This window comes from Phocoena sinus, chromosome 3, assembly GCF_008692025.1.
Source record: "Phocoena sinus isolate mPhoSin1 chromosome 3, mPhoSin1.pri, whole genome shotgun sequence".
Lineage (NCBI taxonomy): Eukaryota > Metazoa > Chordata > Mammalia > Artiodactyla > Phocoenidae > Phocoena > Phocoena sinus.
In genome coordinates this window covers 16,671,289-16,691,266 of record NC_045765.1, presented here as the reverse complement: position 1 = coordinate 16,691,266, position 19,978 = coordinate 16,671,289, and the positions used below count along the sequence as shown (strand labels likewise).

At 38.8% G+C, this 19,978-nt stretch overlaps 1 protein-coding gene across 1 annotated transcript in view; it reads right to left on the bottom strand.

Annotated features, from left to right (window-relative positions):
- Positions 1 to 19,512, bottom strand: part of ZNF879 (zinc finger protein 879) — a 64,189-nt gene extending 44,677 nt beyond the window's left edge. Inside the window, 5 exon segments of the mRNA XM_032627244.1 lie at positions 9,235 to 10,682; positions 14,782 to 14,877; positions 15,332 to 15,458; positions 18,273 to 18,339; positions 19,414 to 19,512. Of these exon segments, the coding sequence (XP_032483135.1) occupies positions 9,235 to 10,682; positions 14,782 to 14,877; positions 15,332 to 15,458; positions 18,273 to 18,305 (1,704 nt within the window). The 5' untranslated portion in view covers positions 18,306 to 18,339; positions 19,414 to 19,512.
- Between the last annotated feature and the right edge of the window lie 466 nt (positions 19,513 to 19,978).

Below are 19,978 nucleotides of genomic sequence, written 5' to 3'. Positions count from 1 at the left end.
TGTTCTATTTTTTTCTGCTTTCTTCATTGGCAACATATTAAACTCTTATTCTTGATGTCTGGCTTTCATGACAATGTGCAAACCTCACATTTAATTCTTTGCCTTTTCCTCCATTTTCAGGGAAGAACCTTCAAATTTATCTTCCAAGCTTACAGAATCCAGTTTACAAAGTGGCTATCCTTCTCCACTTTCTCTTTCTAATGTAGTTTATCCTTTTAAAAGAAATGACCGTCTACTTTGTTTGAAATAATATCTGCACTGCATATGATATCCATGAAATAGTAAGTAACCCAATATCCTGACCCAGCAGGTTCCTTGGGTCCATTGTGGTGTAACTGAAGGTGGACTATTTTTTTCCTTCCTTCCTCTCTCCCTTCCTCCCTTCTTCCCTTCCTTTTCTGTACAATGGGGAAATAAAAAGAATAATTTTAGAAAAGGAAAAATGGGAATTTTTCCCAACTATTCAAAATTTGAAAGGCTAAATTGAAGTACATGCATAGTGTTTAAAATTAAATTACAGCTCCTCTTCCATCTTATTCTCTTAATCAGCTGATGATCATAACAACATCCATCCCTGTGTACATGTGGAATTGAGGATGATGGACTGGCTAGATTGGGGAGACACAAGGGTGTATACTATTTAAAATGCCATACAGATACTACTGCAAACCTGAGTGATAGAAACATGCAATAAGTTATTTATATCTTCCTGTCCTGTATGAACTCATAGAAGTTTAAAGGATTTTTGTACAAGCACATTTAAGAATGACTGCAAATATTTGTTTAGAAAAAATAATCCCATTGACCTAAGTGAAGAAGTGTGCAGGCTGGATGGTATTGAAAAACAGGAATCCAAGGTGTAATTCTATCCTGGTTTTTCCATCACAACTTTTATGGGGAGAGTCATGAAAACCTACAATTTTTTATTGTGTATAATCTATTTGCTTGAAAGAAACTGAAGCTCTGCTAGCTTGTTTCCCTTTGCCCATATCTTGTTACTGAAGCAGAGATCACAAAGCAAATGTTGGAGCACTGGCAGCTTTTAGACTTCTTGCCACAGGTATGACAAGGGTTTCCTCTGTTACAGAAACAACAAACTTTTTTGGATATGGCACATAATAAGCACTTAAAGAATATTGTTGGAATAAAGAGAAATAAAAATCAGGTAGAAATTCTGTGGAAATTGGATAACAAAAATATTTCTTCAGGTAATTCTTGGAGGTGAGGAAGCGATGGTGGTATAATCTAAAACTTCCATCATATCCTTTAAAAAAACAATAAAGGATATGCAACAGAAAAGAGAAGAGGTAGTGGTGTTCCTAAAATTGATATTAAAACCACCACCAGAAAGAGAAAGTACAGCCTATGTGTGAAAATATGCAAAAGTTTACGGTATATAAGAGGACTATATATAAGTAAGCGCTTAAAAGTACATGCAGGACATATAAACAACTTCCATAGCTCAATAACAACAACAAAACAATGCAATTAAAAAATGGGCCGGGGACTTCCCTGGTGGTCCAGTGGGTAAGACTCTGCGCTCCTAATGCAGGGGGCCTGGGTTCGATCCCTGGTTGGAGAACTAGATCCCGCATGCATGCTGCAACTAAGAGTTCGCATGCCGCAACTAAGAAGACCGCATGCTGCAACTAAAAACTATCCTGCATGCCGCAACGAAGATCCTGTGTGCTGCAACTAAGACCCAGCACAGTCATAATTAATTGATTAATTAAAATAATTAAATAAATGGTTAAAAAAAACAAAAATGGGCAAAGGTTTCAAATAGCTCTCCAAATAAGATATACAAATGGCCAATAAGCATATTAAAAGATGCTCAATATCCCTAGTCATTAGAGGAACACAACTCATAACCACAATGAGATACCACTTCACACCTGTTAGAATGGCTCTTATATAAAAAAAAAATAGCAAGTGTTAACAAGTGTTGGTGAAGATGTAGAAGAATCCACATTCAAACTAGAACCCTTGTGCATTGCTGATGAGAATGTGAAATGCTGCAGCTGCTGTGGAAAACAGTTTACAGTGTCTTATAAAGGTTAATATCCACTTCTCAAATGACTATGCAATCCCACACTCTTAGGTATTTACACGAGGAGTAATGAAAACTTAATGTTCACACAAAAACCTGTATGCAATTGTTTGTAGCAGCTTTATTCATAACTTCCAAAAATCGGAAATAACCCAAATGTTCCTCAAGTGGAGAATGGATAAACAAACTGTGGTACATTCATATAATGGAATACCACTCAGCAATTAAAAGGTGCAAAATACTGATACAACAACATGGGGGAAATCTCAAATGTACTAGCCTAAGAAAAAGCAGCCAGACATACGATATTCTATAAAGGCAAAACTATAGGGAAAGTAATTGAAAGCACGGAGTCAAACAGATACTTGTATGCCAGTGTTCATGGCAGCATTATTTACAATAGCCAAAAGGTGGAAGCAACTCAAATGCCCATTGACAGATGAATGGATAAACAAAATGTGGTCTATACATACAATGGAATTTTATTCAGCCTTTAAAAAAGGAACGAAATTCTGATAACATGCTACAACGTGGATGAATCTTTAAGACATTACCCTAAGTGAAATAAGCCAAACACAAAAAGAAATATATTGTATGATTCCACTTATATGAACTAGCTAGAAAAGGCAAATTATTGGAGACAGAAAGCAGAATAGAGGTTACCAAGGGCTGAGGGAAGGGGAAAATGGAAAGTTACTCAACGAGTACAGGGTTTCTGTTTGAGATGAAGAAAAAGTTCTAGAAATACATTTTGGTGATAGTTACACCCAAATTGTGAATGCACTCAATGCTACTGTACACGTTAAAATGGTTAAATGATACATTTTAAGCTATAAATATTTTACAAAATTTTTTTAAGTACATGCAGGATGCAAGGAGGCATTAGTGGGAAGGTAATGCTTCGGGGGAACATTGTTAACAGAAAATAGAGGTGTGGAAACCATGTTTCAAGGAGGAAAGTAGCAAGAGGAGGAAATATAAGATACTGCAGAAGAAAAAGAGAAAATCCCCCCACTTATTTTTGACCCCACAATTCTTCTCCCCAACCCTCAAGTCATCTAGTTAATAAATCATACTTTGCTACACAGCAAGAAGTAGGTGTACTTGAATTACAAATCTTGGACACAATTCCAAGCTTGTTGTGACAGAAAGGACACAGATACCAGCTTGCAGGGAATCTCAGAGGCCAAGTCTGTGACAATTTCAGCATCAAAATAAATAATGATATTAGCAGATTACAGTCCATTGAATATAATAAGAAACTGTGCTTCCAGAGTCATAGAAACAAATAGAAGATAAAACTCTTCCCTAAAGTAGAAAGCCAGTTAATAAGTGTAGAAGGAATGATGGAATTAGATAATTTCCATTTGGAAACCATTATAATAATAATTGATTACAGCAAGTGCCATCAATAGATGCTAAAACTAGTGGAGGGGAGTTTGACCAGTAAAAATATACATGCATACACTCTAGGATTTCCTCTCAAGATACTAAAGATTACGATGAGAAAAACGGTAACTTTACAGTGGGAAATTAGGTTGATACCACCTTAACCAACAGATCAAAGTTAAATTTCCCAGGAATAGGTTAATTCAACATCACAAGCCTCCTAATGTGATAATATAATGTACTGAGATGAATACCATATTACTGTGGTGACTTTCTTACCAAAAAGCAAAATCTAATCATGAGGAAATATTTGATAAATTCAATGGAGCGACTGCTGAGAAATAAAATGATCTATTCATTTCACAGATCTCTTCATGAGAAAATATGTTTGATAATGCAACCCAAAGCGCTTGAAAAGATGAATATTTTAAATAATTTAATCACTTTGAACACTGTAAATATATCAGGCATGTCAATTATCACAAAAATTAAAGCATAGTTTGCTTTTTCAGGCTGCTTTGAAAATGGCCTATTAAGAAGCTATGAAAATGGACATTTTTCTCTTTTGCCTAGATTCTGAACAAGTCTCTGAGAATAAGAGAAATTAGGCAAAGAAAAACCTATCGATAGCTTAATGATGATTGTTACTTCTTTGCCTTGTTTTCTTATGATGCACATGTTTTGGTTTACTACGTTTCCTTACTTGTGATAGGAACCAATATTCTCTTCCTCTGGTGATCCAGGAGATGAATAAGAAGGGGAAGGTGCAGACAGGAGGGAGATGTTGATGGTTCTATTAATGAGACACATTTAAATTTAACAGTGGCCTGAAGAATGTTAATCACTTTGGGATAGCCCTTGGTACAACATCTGAGGTCATTACATCTTAAACTTTATCCTAAACTTTATCCTTAAACTATTTGTTCCTTAAACTTTACCTTAAACTACATGTTCACTTTATCCAGGGTGATCAGGCATGAAGATGTCTGCTTTATTCTCTCTCAAATCACCCAGTACAGTGTTGGACCAAAAATTTATACTTAATTAATTTTACTGACATACACACTGGCCATCATTCTAGCTGGCCTGGGCAGCCTCTTCTTGACAAGGGAGCCTCTTTCTGGCATCAAGCAAGCTGAGGAATTCTCTGCTCCTTCCCAAGTCATTTCTTTGCCTTACATCCTGAGGTAATTACCATTCAGAATTTTGTGTTTATGTGGTAGCTAGTCACCAAATATGGGTTCATGGGTTCACCCAATGAACCATGCCCCCTGGTATTAATGCCCTTCTATAGTCTTCTCCTCTTGAATCTGGGCCAAATCTGTGAATAATTTTTGACCAATAATATTCAGCAGAATTAATGTTGTGACTTCCAAAACTGAGTTATAAGATTTGCCACTTCTACCAACGTCTCTCAGAATGCTTGCTCTAGGGATACTCCCTCTCAGAAACCAGCCACCTTTCTGTGAGAAGCTCAAGCCACACAGAAGCCCAACCATGCTCCCACCTGGCAGTCATCAACAACGGCCCGCCACCTTGGGTATCAAGCCCAGTCGTGCCTTTAGCCCCAGCTGCCACTTGAACGCAAACACATTAGACACACTAAGTAAGAACTGCCCAGCTGAGCCCAAACGTGGAACCAAGACAGATATTAATAACTTGTTAAGCCAGTAAATTTTGGGGAGAGTTGTTACATAGTGGATAATGTGGACCATGAACAACAAAATGGAGTTACTTATGTCAAAGGGATCTAAAATGGAGCCAGGAGGCCACTAAGGAAGTAGAACTTACACACATCCACCCCCGGATGCAATATAAACTTTTGACACAGCCATTCTGAGACCATCTGGAACTTATTTTTTTATGGAACTTGTTTTCTTTTCTCCCTCGAGACCACAGCTTAGCAACCAATCTGCTGTCCCCAAGTGACTGAATGCCACCAATTGTAGTTCTCTAAAAGTAACGTGTATATAATGTTACTGGGATGTTTTTGTCTGTTGCTTTTATAAAACCTAGCCATTTTGTATTTCCCTCCGAACATATTTGAGTGGCTGCTAGAATCTATGCCTCTCGAGTTGCAATTCTTAGGACCTCAAACAAACTGTTTTTTCTTATTTGCAGTCTTCTGCATTTTGGGGGTTAACAATAACTAAAACACTATCTCATCCAATCACTTGCTGTTTTTATGATCTTCACCACATGTACATATCACTTAGTATAAACTTAATTTTGCAAAAAATGATATACCACATGTAGTTTCCTATGACTTTAGAATTCAGCATGTTTTACAATTCATCAAAGTTTTGTATATAGCTTTGGTTCATCAATTTTCATTGCTGTTTACCGTGTTAATACTCTAAAGTGTATCCATTCTCCTACTAATGGACATTCAGAAGACTACTTCCAAATATTTGCTATTATGATCAGTATGTCTTTACACATAATTCTTGGTGCTCATCTGCAAACATTTATGTAGCATGTATAGGTGCCTGTGTATTACAACAAGCAGGTGTTCAACTTTGCAAGATGTCATGACCTGTATCAATTTATACTCCCACTAGCAGAGTATGAATGCCAGTTATTCCACATACATTCCAAAACTCAGTATTGTCATACATCTTATATTTGCTCATGTGTACTTTAAAATCATGCCTGTGGTCCTAATCTACATTTTTAAACTAATGAAGTTAAGCATCTTTTCATGTTTTTGGAAATTTGTATTTCCTCTTCTATGAAATAAGTAGTCATGTATTCAGATCACTTTTTTCTATTGTTTTTCTTTTTTGTTGTTGTTATTTATTTTTTACTATTTGGTTGTGCCGGGTCTTAGCTGTGGCAGGCAGGCTCCGTAGTTGCAGCTCACCAGCTCCTTAGTTGAAGCATGCATGTGGGATCTAGTTCCCTGAACAGGGATTGAACCCAGGTCCCCTGCATTGGGAGTGCGGAGTCTTATCCACTGTGCCACCAGGGAAGTCCCAAGTTTTTCTTTTTAATTGATCCATACAAATTATTCAAAATTTCCAGAAAACATATTGGGCATGCTGTGGAAAGATTTCCTTCTGTTTTGTGTCTTGATTTTTCATTTCTTTTTTGGTACATTTTGATAAGCATAAGTTCCTTATTTCAATGTGAGCAAATAATATAAACATTTTATATAGCTTATTTGTATCCTGTTTAAAAAATTCCTTCCCTATCTTGAGGTCATAAAGTTATTCCTTACATATTCTTCCAAAATCATATAACTCTTGATATGGTGAGGGTAGGCATCCATTTTTTTTTTGTATGTGCATGAACCATTTCTGCTTCTTAGGACCATTATTGGGTAGTTCATTCTTTCCCCATACTCATCACGTCATGAATACTTCTAACCTTTTATTATTTTTTTCAGCAGGTTTTTTGTTAAATACCTTTTTATCTGGTTAGAAAGTTCCTTTCTACTGCTGCTTGGCTAAAAGTTTTTATCATGAGTAAGTACTGAGTATCTTGGGTTTTTTCCTACATGTATTGAGATGAACATATGGACTTCTGTTAATATTAAGGTAGTGCACAGCATCTGTAAGTTTCCTAATGTTAAAATAACCCATGCATTCCCATGAAAATTCTGTATTTATCATGTGTTATCTATGTTTGGGTACTTTGGTTTACATTTGCTAATGCTTTGTTTGGATTTTTACATTTCTGTTGATAGATGATATTGGCCTGCAATTTTTCTGTCTTGTATTTTCCTTGTCTGATTTTGGTACTGGGTTATATTAGAATCATCATGCTTAAAGATTATCTCCTCTGAAGGATCCTGCAAAAGACTTAATCTGTTACACTCAAGTTTGATAGACCTCGCCTTAAAAATAACTAGGCTTAATATTTTGTGTGATTTTATTTAATTTTTTGATGACTTTAGGACTATTGATACTTAGGGAATGCTATTGTCTGAAAGTTTGTGTCCCCTCAAAATTCATGTTGAAATTCAACTCCAAAGGTGATGGTATTAGGAAGTGGGGCATTGGGTGATGATGATCATGAGGGTACCTCCCTCATGAATAGATCAATGACCTTATAAAAGAGGTCCCTGACAGCTCCCTCACCATGTGAGGACACAGTGAGAAGTCACCAGAAATGAACCAGGAAGAGGGTTAACCACAATACAGCCATGCTGGTGCCTTGATCTTGGACTCCCCAGCCATAATCGTGAGAAATAAATTTCTGTTGTTTATAAGCTACCCAGTCTCTGGTATTTTGGTATAGCACTCCAAACTAAGATAGGGAAGTTATGTGTTTCCTAGGAATTTTCCTTAGGTAATTAGAGAATTTAAAAGAATGGTTGTTGGGAAAGAGACATTGCAGGTAGAGTACTAAATGACCCAGAAGAGTTTGTTCCTCACAAGTCTGAAACAATGAGACTGATTAGTCCTAGGAGGCAAAGCTGAATTCACTGATTTTTGCTTTGCTTAATCTCCATCCGAAATAACATTTTGGAGTTTTTGTTTTGTTTTGTTTTAGCACCTTGGCAAATAGAAAAAAAACTAACAGTTTTTAAAATGAAATGAGTATTCCTGTCCTTAACTGCTTGTCTACTCCTGATAAAATTGGCAAAACTGGATGTTAACCTCTGAACCTCTGTGAAGCTCAACAATTTTAGTATGACTTGTTTTTAGCTTGCTCAAATTATTGTTCACATTTTAGAAATGCTTTACTGGGATAAATAACTTGTTAAAAGACATAGCCCATTTTTTGGAGGAAAAAGCATCTGAACTTAGATAAGCCTGAATTTTTGTCTAGTGGCCCTCAGAGTGTGTGAGGGAGAGAGCATCACGTGATGGAGGTGAAGGTAGAATGTAAGAGTGAAAGTTATCTTGTTCACTTGACCTCTTAGGAGGACAACCCAAGTTCCATGTTGTTCCTGGGCCTTACTGGTGGCTGGTAACCAGAGAACTCAAGGAAGCAGGCACAACCTGGGAGCCAAGAGTCATACTCCCTATGGCTACATTGCAAGATGATTTTTAACAACATTTATCAGTAAATTAACTTGCAAAAGCAGTTATCTAAACAACCTCTAATTCTCAGCTTAATACAGCAAAGGTAATCAACTTATGAGAAAAACAAGTGAAATATCATGCCTTCCATGATTTGAAATCATGTGACTTTAGATCTGATTCAGAGTTTGGAATAGTTGGGGAGAAAACTCACAGGACTTACACCTGCAGTTTACAGAGTGATTTTATTTTCAGGTGAATGGCTTAGGAAGCAGGGGAGAAATAACTCAAAAGTTTTAACAACCACCAAGTACAGAAGTTGCTTTTAAACTCTTACAAAAACAAATTTTAGTGACAGTGAGGTAGCTCCAGGTCACCTGCTTACATTTCCTCTCCAATACATTCTTCTTAGTACAACTGGCTTGCGTAACACTCAAATGCAGTTTCAAAAAATAGAATACTAGATTAATCTGAAGTCTGCACTTTTCCATAAATCAACATGCTTCCCAGTGATGCCTGTGAAAGCTGGTGGCTGTTATCATACATCACTAGAAAGAAAATAAAATACTAACCCTTTGATCTGACAAATTTTCTATTTTATAGTCAGTAATAACTTAAGAATTTATGAAAACAACATCTTATAGAAGCTTTCCTAATATTCCTAAGGTTTTCCTGCATCATAAAGTCTCTGATGTTTGATGAGGTCTAAATTCTGAAGTTTAATTCACAATTAACTAATCTTCATGGCTTTCTCCCCAAGACGAATTCTTTGATATTTCATGTGGAATTAACTTCAGTTGGAAGGTTTTTCCCCATGCATTTAACTTATAGTTTTTCTCCAGTATGAGTCCTCTGATGATTTGTAAGGGATGAGCTCTGACTGAAAGCTTTCCCACATTCTTTACATTTATAAGGCTTTTCTCCTGTATGAATTCTCATATGTGTCATAAGGGATGAACTCTGTCTAAAGGCTTTCCCACATACTTTACAGTTATATGGTTTCTCTCCAGTATGAATTCTCTGGTGCTGAATGAGAGCTGAGCTTTGGTTGAAGGCTTTTTCACAGTCATTACATTTATAAGGTTTCTCTCCGGTATGAATTTTTCGATGAGTATTAACTGCTGAGTGGGAACTGAAGGCTTTTCCACATTCCTTACAGTTATATGGTTTCTCTCCAGTATGGATTCTGTTGTGTATATTAAGCCGTGAAATCCAGGAGAAAGCTTTCCCACATTCATTACATTTGTAAGGTTTTTCTCCAGTATGAATTCTTTGATGTTGTATAAGAGCTGAGCTTTGGCTGAAGGCTTTCCCACATTCTTTACAGGCATAAGGTTTCTCACCAGTGTGAATTCTCTGATGTATAATAAGAGCTGAGTGGTAACTAAATACTTTTCCACACTCATTACAATTAAAGGGTTTCTCTCCAGTATGAATTCTATGGTGTCTACTTAGCCGTGATATTGAAGTAAAGGCTTTCCCACACTGACTACATTCATACGGTTTCTCTCCAGTATGAATTCTATGATGCTGAATAAGAGATGAGCACTGGCTAAAGGCTCTCCCACATTCATTACACTTATAGGGCTTTTCTCCAGTATGAATTCGCTGGTGATTATTAAGGGATGAACTACCTTTAAATGTTTTTCCACATTCATTACATTTATAGGGTCTCTCTCCAGTATGCATTCTCTGATGTCCAATTAGAGATGTAGTGAAACTGAAGGCTTTTCCACATTCACTACATATATAAGGCTTCTCTCCAGTATGAACTCTCAGGTGCTGAGTTAGAGATGAGCTTTGGCTAAAAGCTTTCCTACATTCCTTACATTTATAGAGCTTCTCTCCAGTATGGATTCTCTGATGTTTACTCAGAGAAGAACTGTGGAGGAAGATTTTCCCGCAGATACTACACTTGTAACACTTACGCACTGTGTTGATTCCCAGCTGTTTAAATAGAATTGAATACTGCTGTGAACAGGGTTTCCTTCCTCTGGAAACAATTCTGGGTTTTCTAATAAGTGATAATTTTAGATCAAGATTTTTCCCAAGGTCAATACCTGTAAAGCTCTTCTCCTTCATACAGGTTTTCTTGATGGTAACTAAGACTCCCCTCAAAGGTCTGTTCTTTTTGCCTTGCTGATTCTCTAGTTTTTCCTCATTTATGTAAATTTCTCCCAACTTGAAGTCAAAAGGACCATCACCTATGAGTTGATTCATTACTTCCTGATTTTCTTCTTCAGAAACTGTGGTTTCAAACAAGCTCTCCCATCCTAAAATAAATGAAACATGTAAGTCTCTCTTGCACTGAGAATAAAGAAAAATGACATTAACATATACAAGGATGGCTAACAAATGTATCCTGGGAGTCCTTAGAAAAGGATGAAAAAAGAAGAGCAAGAGAAACAAGCAGGATGGAAGAGGTGCCTGGGTGGGAAAGGGTCTGAAGAAACCTATGTGTGGGTGGGCTGAGGAACTGAGAGGGCAGCTCTTCCAGTAGAGCCAGGCCTGATCTAGTAACAAAGCAGAGGTCAGCAGGGTATACAGCATTTCTGTGTACAGCAGGTTGTACTGTTATTCAGCTTCATCTCCCAGGTCAGCCACCAGTGTACTCAAGCCAAATCCAAGAGAAAACTGCAGAGGGGCTATAAACAAAAAGTGGAAGAAGCACTGCCCTTAAAAGGCTCTTTGAAACACCAGACCTCAGCTACTGAAGTTCTGGGACTCATTTGAGTGCTATGCATAATGTTGTAATGAACTTCACTGACTCACTCAGACAATATCTACTGAGTATCCACTGTGTATTACCATGCAAAGGTCAAGACTCAGGGTTACAGGGAACATGCCAGATAAAAGTCCAATTTTCACAAGGTTTACATTCTAATAGCCAACACTGACAATAACCAAGTAACCAAATAAAGTATTGGGAGTAATGAGAACTGTAAGAAAATATACAAAAACAAGGCAATGTGTAATATAAGTGAACAACCTGGTATTTTAAACTGGGTGGTGAGGAAATAAAATTAAACATGAGATCTAAATAACACACAAGAGCTAGCCATGAAAAAACATGGGTATAAAGATGATTCCACCTAGAAAGAAGAGCCATTACAAAGGCACTAAGGCAGGAGTAAGCTTCGTGTGTTTGCAGATAAAGAACAAGTGTGGCCTAGGCAAGAGGGAACTAGGGGAGAGTGCTACAATGGGAGGAAATGAGGTGGGCAGGGACCACATCATGTGGCATCTTGTAAGATATAGGAATGTGTTTGGAATTTCTTCTAAGGATCACTGGGGGATGGTTGTGTGACAAATGGGCTGTAATTGGGGGCAGAGGAAAACAGAACAAAGACAGGTATAGAGCAGCCAATTAGGAGGCTGCCACAGTCTTCCTGGAGGAAGGTGATGGCAGTCTGCACTGGCATGGTAGCAGAATCAGGCACACTGAGATATTTTAAAGGCAGAGATGACAGGTATGTTCACCTGTGAATAGGGGGTACAGAATAAGTGAGAAGACTCAAGAATGATGGCACCTAGCTTTTGGCTTGGGGAACTCAATGGAGATGGGTGCCATATAGGAAATACTGTGAGAAGACTACATTTTTGAAAATGATTTTCTGTCTACCTTTTTGATCACTTAGGATACAGTGCAAGAAGTGGGATCACTGATTCAAAAGGAATGAATGTACCTTATGAAAGAGCTTTCATTTTCTTAACTAAAAAGGAAATATATAATCATTGTAAGAAAAATTAAGAAAATACAGAAAACTATAAAAATGAAAATACAGTTCACCCATAAACACATCATGCAAATATAATCACTGCTATATGTGGAATTCAGCTCACCAAAATTTTTCTGTATATAAAGAAAACATTTTTACCTAAAAAATTAAAGTGGTTAAAACTTCCCCCTCCCCACTTCACTTAAAAAAAAAATTATGAACTCTCTCCATGTCCATAAATGTAGGCTGACATCATCGTTTTTATGGCTGCATAATATTCCAGTACATGAATATATCATATTTAATAAATCTCCTTTGGAGTCATTTAGCTTTAGTTACTCCTAGTAATGCCTCATGTTATAACAAACATTCTTTTACACTATCTTTGCAACTTTGCACAATTATGGAATTATTTTCTTAAGATAAATTTCTAAGCCTGGGATTGATTTTAATAAAGCCAGAAAGACTTCCAATCAAAATCCCACTAAAGATATTGCTTATTGCTCAAAACAGTAGCAAAACACTGGACGTGTATTTCTTAACCTTTGGTAATATTCCCTATTAAAGAGAAAAATGCTTCAGTTTGAATTTCATTGATTTATAATGAAGTTGAGTAGTTTTTCAAGAAATCTTTTTAATCATAATGCTCATACCTTTGTGCTATAATTATTCAGACCTTCTTCCCCTTATATTTACTTTTGTATTCCATAGCCATGACAGCAATATTAATAGGGAAAAATGGGAAACTAAAATTTCCAAAAGGAAGATTGTTTAATAAAATATGGCTTAACAATACACTAGAGTTCTTTCAATGAAGTAGACCTCTATTCAATGATGGCTAAATAATTGAATGACATTCATAATTAAAAACAAACTCAAGAACAATATGTATAATCAATCTGTTTCTCTGCATGCATGTGTCTTTCTCTCTCATGTACAAATACACTCAAACAAATATTCACAGTCTGAAAAGATAAATAGTAAAATATTAACAATGGCTCAGCACAGTTGGTAAAATGTCAAGTGAATCTCCTTTTTTTACTCCTCTGTTTTTTTTACAATACCATGCACACCTTAAACAAATTTAAAATAATTGATTTTTTTTAATGCTTTCAAAAGAAGAACACAGTCAATTTGAAACTAATGATTTCTTTGCCAACTAGAAAGCTCACAGCCAAATTTGAAACTCATCCTTGGCTACCATCCTGGTTCTTATAATAGATACATTTATTTTCTACAGTTCTGACTGAATTTCTATTTTATTATATTGTTATTCTTACAGTGAGGCTTCTCCAATTGTCCATGGAATATGGCAGAATATATTTTAGTTTGTGGTAGAAAAAAGATCCCTGAACTGAAAAAAGACTTGGGTCTTCAAAGCAAAGGGCCCCGTGAATGCTGAATAATATTAAAAACAAAAACAAAAAAGTCAAACCTCCTTGATATAACTTAATGAAACTTCTGAATTCCAAAGACAAAGAGGATATCTTATAATATTCTAGACAGAAGACAAAAAAGGGGGAAAAGGTTTTCTATACAGGAAACAGAGGGGAAAGAAACTCCAGAAGACTTTTAATCAACAATACTCAGTGCCCCAACACAGTGGAGCAAAGTCTGAACAATTCTTGGGAATAAAAACTGATGCCAGAATTCTAGATCCCAAACATAACTCCCACAGGAGAGGTAAAAGAATTGATATTAGACATGCACAAATACAGTACACATGAACCTTTCTGAAAACATTACTCAGTAAATATTCTAGTCAGACCAAAGGAAAATATCTGAAGACAGAGTTCACGAATAGAAACACAAGACTGAACTGACATAGAAAGGCTATCTGTTGCTATCAAGAGAAATAAATTCTGGACAAGCAGCAAAACTCAAAAAGCGAGCCATCCTCTGGTGTCAGAAACAAAGACAATATTCAAAGTAGAACAGAAAGCAAGAGCTTATGATTCAGCAACCCACAGGGATTTTAGAGATTGAGAGATATGTCCTAGAAGCCAGGGTCTGGAACATATTAGTTTAAATTTTTTCACACAAAAGAATTAGGAAAAAGGCATGTTGAACATCTGCAAACCTTCTGCCTGAATTCAGTAATTGTTACCACTTTGCTAACCTTGCTTTCTCTCTCTTGCATAATACAAAATATACATGCATCATTTTTTGTTTGTTTTTTCTCTTTTTGTATTTTTTTTAGCTGAAATGTGTAAAAAGTTGCAGATAAGTCAAAGCAAAAACCCAAGATGGGACAACGAGAAATGCACTGTAGTGATAAAAGGTTTGTTCAGACCATAAAAAGAAAATAATTTAAGAAAATAATCAATCCAGTAAAAGCAAGAAAAAAGGGGGAAGGTATGAATCACAAACCTTTACACATTACATACTGCATTACATATTCTGTATTCAAATTACAAAGGACATATGACAAAAATGCAACCCATATTGGAAGAATTCAACTCTCCCTCTGAACCTGCTGTACCAAGTACTCAAAAAGGTCAAGTGAGGATATGCCCTTCCCAGCATTTCTCACCTGGCCTGGTACATCAAGGAGGGCCTTCATCAATATCTCCTGCGTGCAGCCTCCTCACTGATCAGCAAAGCCCAAGCAGTCAGAAAATGCTATACCCATTTCCCAATTACTGTCACTCACCTAGACATGTGCTTTGAGAAACTCCATTTTCCACCATCCAGGGGTCTTCCCCTTGCTCTAACTGGAGGATAACTTTTGGTTTGGAAAACAGAATCCCTGTTCATAAGCAAGAAAGAGAATGAATCCATGGTGCAGACATGAGTGGCCAGTCTGACACTCAGATCCAGCCCCAGAGTCTGGGGCAGAGGGACAGTTGAGAGGAAAGAGATTTGTTCTGAGAAGGGTTTAAAATTGGGCTCCCAGAGGATGGCCAGGAGGTGGTCTCAGGAAGAAAGTTAGGGCTCTGGCTGTGCACTCCTCTAAGCTGGAACCTCCTGTGAGACCCAGAGGGACAGAGTTCAAGGGACAGAAGACAGGAAAAGCACAGAGAAGATGCCCATCACCAATTCTACCAAGCCAAGACTTGTCCCGGCGGCCAAGGGCAATAGCAACCGCTACTTTCTGAGTCCACCTGTGGGCTGAACCTGGCCATGCCCTCCAAGTGTCCTCCTTGGAGAGGGCACCAAGGTGCTCCCCCAGCAAATTCTACATCACAAGGAAAGGTCCTTACCCAGCGAGAACAGAGTGCTGTAGTTCTCCAACATCACCTCCTGGTACAAGGTTCTCTGCGCAGAGTCCAGATGCAACCACTCATCCCGGCTGAAGAACACAGCCACATCCCTGAATGTCACAGACTCCTGTAACAGAAACCCATTCTTGCTCACCCAGGGCCATACCCTCTGTGGGATGACTGGGCAGCAACACTGTCAGTACTCTAGGTTCTGAGCATTTCAGGCTGAATACTTCCTTACCACCCCTCAATTACTGATCACATATATATTTGTCATCTACCTACTGTCAGTGATGCACTGTGTCCCCAGAAAAATGAAACACAGCAGCCAAACAAGGTAAAGCACTTGAAATAATTAAATAAAATCAGAATGACAGAAACACTGAACTCTAGACATGGACATGTACAATCACCTAGACCAAACTCATTTTACAGGTGAGACATGAGAATTGGATTTTAGAAGATTTTAGAGCCTCCAGTACACTCACTCAAGGAGGAATAGGTGTGCTTGGATTCTGTCATCACCGTGGGCCATCTGTGTCCCGGGCAAGAGGACTCTGACAGTCACAGTAAGGGAGGCTCAGAGAATGCCCCAAGCATGGCTTTCCCAGGAGCGGGCCCAGCGTGTGAGCTGCACAGTTTGAAGAGCCATGTGAGAAGGCTGCAGTTGGGACTCTCTCTCCCCACCCCAGAAGTCTTTGTTCTACCTCTCTCTGATACCAAGCAGGACCCTGTGGGGCCCTCCTGTATACAAAGAGCCTTTCCATGTCCCCCATTTCTTGTTTGTAGAAAAAGGGCTTCAGCTTCCTAGACCTTCCTGAACACCAAAGAGCATATTCAAACAGTTGCTAATCAGGGAAGTGAGGGAATGCAGAAACAAAGGAACAGACAAACAAAGGAAACTGTTTCTGTTGTCAAGAAACAACAGTGCAGCCAAAAAGTAGGGTCCTGGTTCCTGCTCAAGGGACATACATAACAATGTATCTCTGAGTTCTTCTGCAGGAACTAAGGCCCCCATCCAGGTAGAGAATGTCACTTAAGGCTGAGCGCAAGAGTCCTGGAACACTGCCCTGTTACCTCACCACCAACCAATCAGAAGAAAGTCACACACTCTGCAGCCCTCACCCCAAATTTTCCCTAAAAAAACTTATCCCCGAAAACAGTCAGGGAGTTCAAGTTTTTTTTAACACAAGCCATCCTTTCTCAGTGCTTGGCCCTGCAATAAACCTTTTCCACTCCAAACTCCGACGTTTTGGTTAGTTTTGCCTCACTGTGCATCAGGGACACGAACTTGCCTTCAGTAACATCTCCCACTTCACTGCATCACAAGTCACCTCTTTTAAAGTAGTGGCCCCTTTCTTTTATTATTAAGAATCTTTTTTTTAAGCAAATTAGGAATAAGCAAAAGAAAAAGGAATGTTAATCTAACTTTCTACCACTAGAAACAAGGTTTATTAACTTCTTGCTGTATGTTCTTTCAGACTTTTACATGATAATATGGCTCTAAGTTTAAACAAAAATAAAATGTTACACAGGTAACTTTATCCAACAACATTTTTTATTTGCTGCCCAGCATCTCACTGTATAGATTACTTACAGATTATTAGATGGTTTACTTAACTAATCTACTAGTGGGCATTTAGGTAACTAAGCTACTTGTGGGCATTTAGGTTGTTTCCATTTTTGTAACCCTAAAAATTCTGGATTGAGCATCCCTGCACATCACAAAAAAGCTTATTTCCTTAGGACACATTTCTAGAGGCAGAAATACTTCCACACTTTCTCTTTATCCCCAAAACCCAGAAAGGAGATCACAAGGCCAGGGATGTTCTCTGACTGATAAGGGCAAAAACAAAACTAAGAGGCTGTTGGAAATAAGTGAGAAGACTCCCACTCCAATCTCCATTTTCTTTCTGAATTTCTTTCTTCATCCTTACCAAATGTATGTAAATCTTTTTAATAGCTAAATAAACCATCTGTCAGTCTCACAACTCAGGACTGTTTCCTCAAGGACCTGGCAACCATTTCTTTGAATGCGCCAACATTCCCAATTCCTGGGAGGAGATGGGCCTAACTTGTCACCTGACAAATTTCCCAATTGCGATATTGGGTTATAGCACTTACCTATATAAGAATGAGTTTTCTGTCTTTGCACTCTCTTTAGTGGATTGCCTGTGATGCACATTACATTCTGGCTTAATGTTTATTCAATAATAAAAGTGTTTTCTTTCTCTTCTACCTTTGTGGAAAGGTTTCCTGGGTTGGGAAGAGATTATGTTTTTAATTATAGTTCCCCAAGTGAAAGGGCAAAGAAGGGAAAAAAATCACTGTGAACCAGACGCTTCCCACTTCAGGGAAGGCTCACTTCCCGAATCTGTCCCCGCAAGCCACTGCCCAAATTGCGACTTCTTTTCCTTTCACCATCTGTACGAGCCTAATCCTGCTTGCATGTGCAAAATCGCACAATAGGAGGGAGTATCCCTGACCACACCTGCTGACTCAGAGGTCTTCTTTCTAGGATCTTCTTAGAAAATCACCTGGACCCTCACCAGGTATTACTGGAGTAGACTGGTTCTCAATACCTTGAGGATAGAGACCTTCCTCTTCGATTTCCTAGCATTATGGAAAGATCTGACTCCCCCACGTCTCTGCCCTCCCCAAGGCAAAACAGACCTGGATCCCACACAAAGCTCTGGGTGTGGCACTGGCATGGGGCCTGTGGGCCCATTCATTTCCTAGTCAACAAGCACTAACTTACGTAGAAAATTCAAAATGAGACTGGCCCTGCAGCAAGGGAAACACCTTCTTTCTGAAGTTCCTCAACTACCAGGCCTTCTGGTCCCTCAGTGCGCTTCATTACCTAGAAAAGCTCAACAATGGATGAAGCATGTTCCCCACCTCTGAACCCAGAAGGTAGTTCAAGAAAGAAGCCTTCACATACCAGAGCCTGGGCTGGCAGCAATCTTGTGGCCATGTCTCCCTCCTGCTGCTCCTCTTGGAGAAGGCACCTGAAACGTTGAAAGAAACTGTGAGGTCTCTCCATCCTATCTGCACTCCCGTCCTCATCAGGGTTAGGCTAGGTTAAGAAGTCTCCACGCACTGAGCACCTTGCAGAAGGAAACCAGAAGGAACCTGGAAGCCTAGGCATTCCTGAGTGGGAGGGGCCCTATGCTTGATCACCAAAACCAGGAGTGGGCAGTAAGAAGACTGCCAGTCACTGGGCCTGCTACCTTTCAGCCAGTGGTTTATGAATAAAGAGGAATCAAACTAAGGGCTTAGAACTATCTGATATGCATTAACAGTGTAAAGGGCAGTCACACCGGGCTCACAGAAATGTTTAATCATAGAGAAATGACATAAATATTCCACACACCTGCATTTAGGTACTTTGAGCTATAGTAATTATGATATAATAATTCTTCAAAAGTCATTTTAAGAATTGATGTCCTTTTCAGAAATAGTCAACCAAAAATTAGCTGTGTTTTTGGAAACTGTTTCCTTTCGAAGAAAGAGTTATCAAAGCTCCTTAAACGTAAAAGGAAACATTACCTAACCACCTTCCCTACTCCCACACCCCCAAAAATACAAGACTTAGAAGAAATAGCTTCGTTGGCTAGAAATGAATTTAAAATTTAGAGAAAACGGAAGTAACTCTGCAAGCATACAAAATTACTCTAAACAAACGAGTAAACAGTTAAATCACTTAGGATTCACTCTAGAACAATGTCAAAAAACAAGGTTGGCAAAAACGGATAAACAAAGTTTAAACTCTAGGGGGGAAAAAACCAACCAACGGAAAAAGGTGAAAACCGCCCCAGGGTTCACGAACCCTGAAAACAAGGCACAGCTTGCTGCAATCTCTTTTCGAGTGCCGTTTCTCCAGGAGTCTTGCCCCAGGCATAGGCCCAGCTGTCGGGCGGGTAGACCTCCCCGGGCAACGCCCCCTCCTCGGGCTGCGTTCACCTGCCAAGGCCGCCTGGGCTGGCACGCCCAGAGCTGGGGCTCGCGCCGCGCTGGCCTTCTGTCCTGGCCCCGCCGTAGGAGGCGCACACCCCGGGCCCACTCTCACCGGCAGTCTGTACCTGGGCTCGCCAGGACGGGCACTCGAAGCTGCGGCCCTTACTGCAGGCAAGGGGAACACCTAGCGCAGGAATATTTGTTGTCGCCGCCGCCGCCAGGCCGCCGGACAAAAATGCGCGTGCGCAAAGGAGAACCGCAGAGCTTTTCCTTTCGAACTATACTTCCCAGACGTCTGCACTCTACGGCACTCTACGGGGTACGAGAAGGGCCAACGGTGGGAAGGCTAGAGTCTTGCTAGAAAAAGCAGTCTTGCTAGAAGGCAGAGGAAGTTGGAGCCTCTGCTGTAACCACATGTCCTCTGGCGCACCCTTTTTATTCATAATTATGATGACAATGATAGTAGGAGGGAAAAGTGAATATGTAATAGAAAATGTGGACGACTAGAAGTTTGCTGCTCCTTATTGGTTATTGAGAAAACTTAGAATCTAACAAATTTTTGAATTAAAAAAATTGTCTAAATTTTGTAGCCTATGATAAAAGATACATTTTTTAACTGACACACTGGGTAAAAACAAAAACATAGACCTAGTATTGCCCTTTTCATGACACTCATTACTTCTTTTAAAA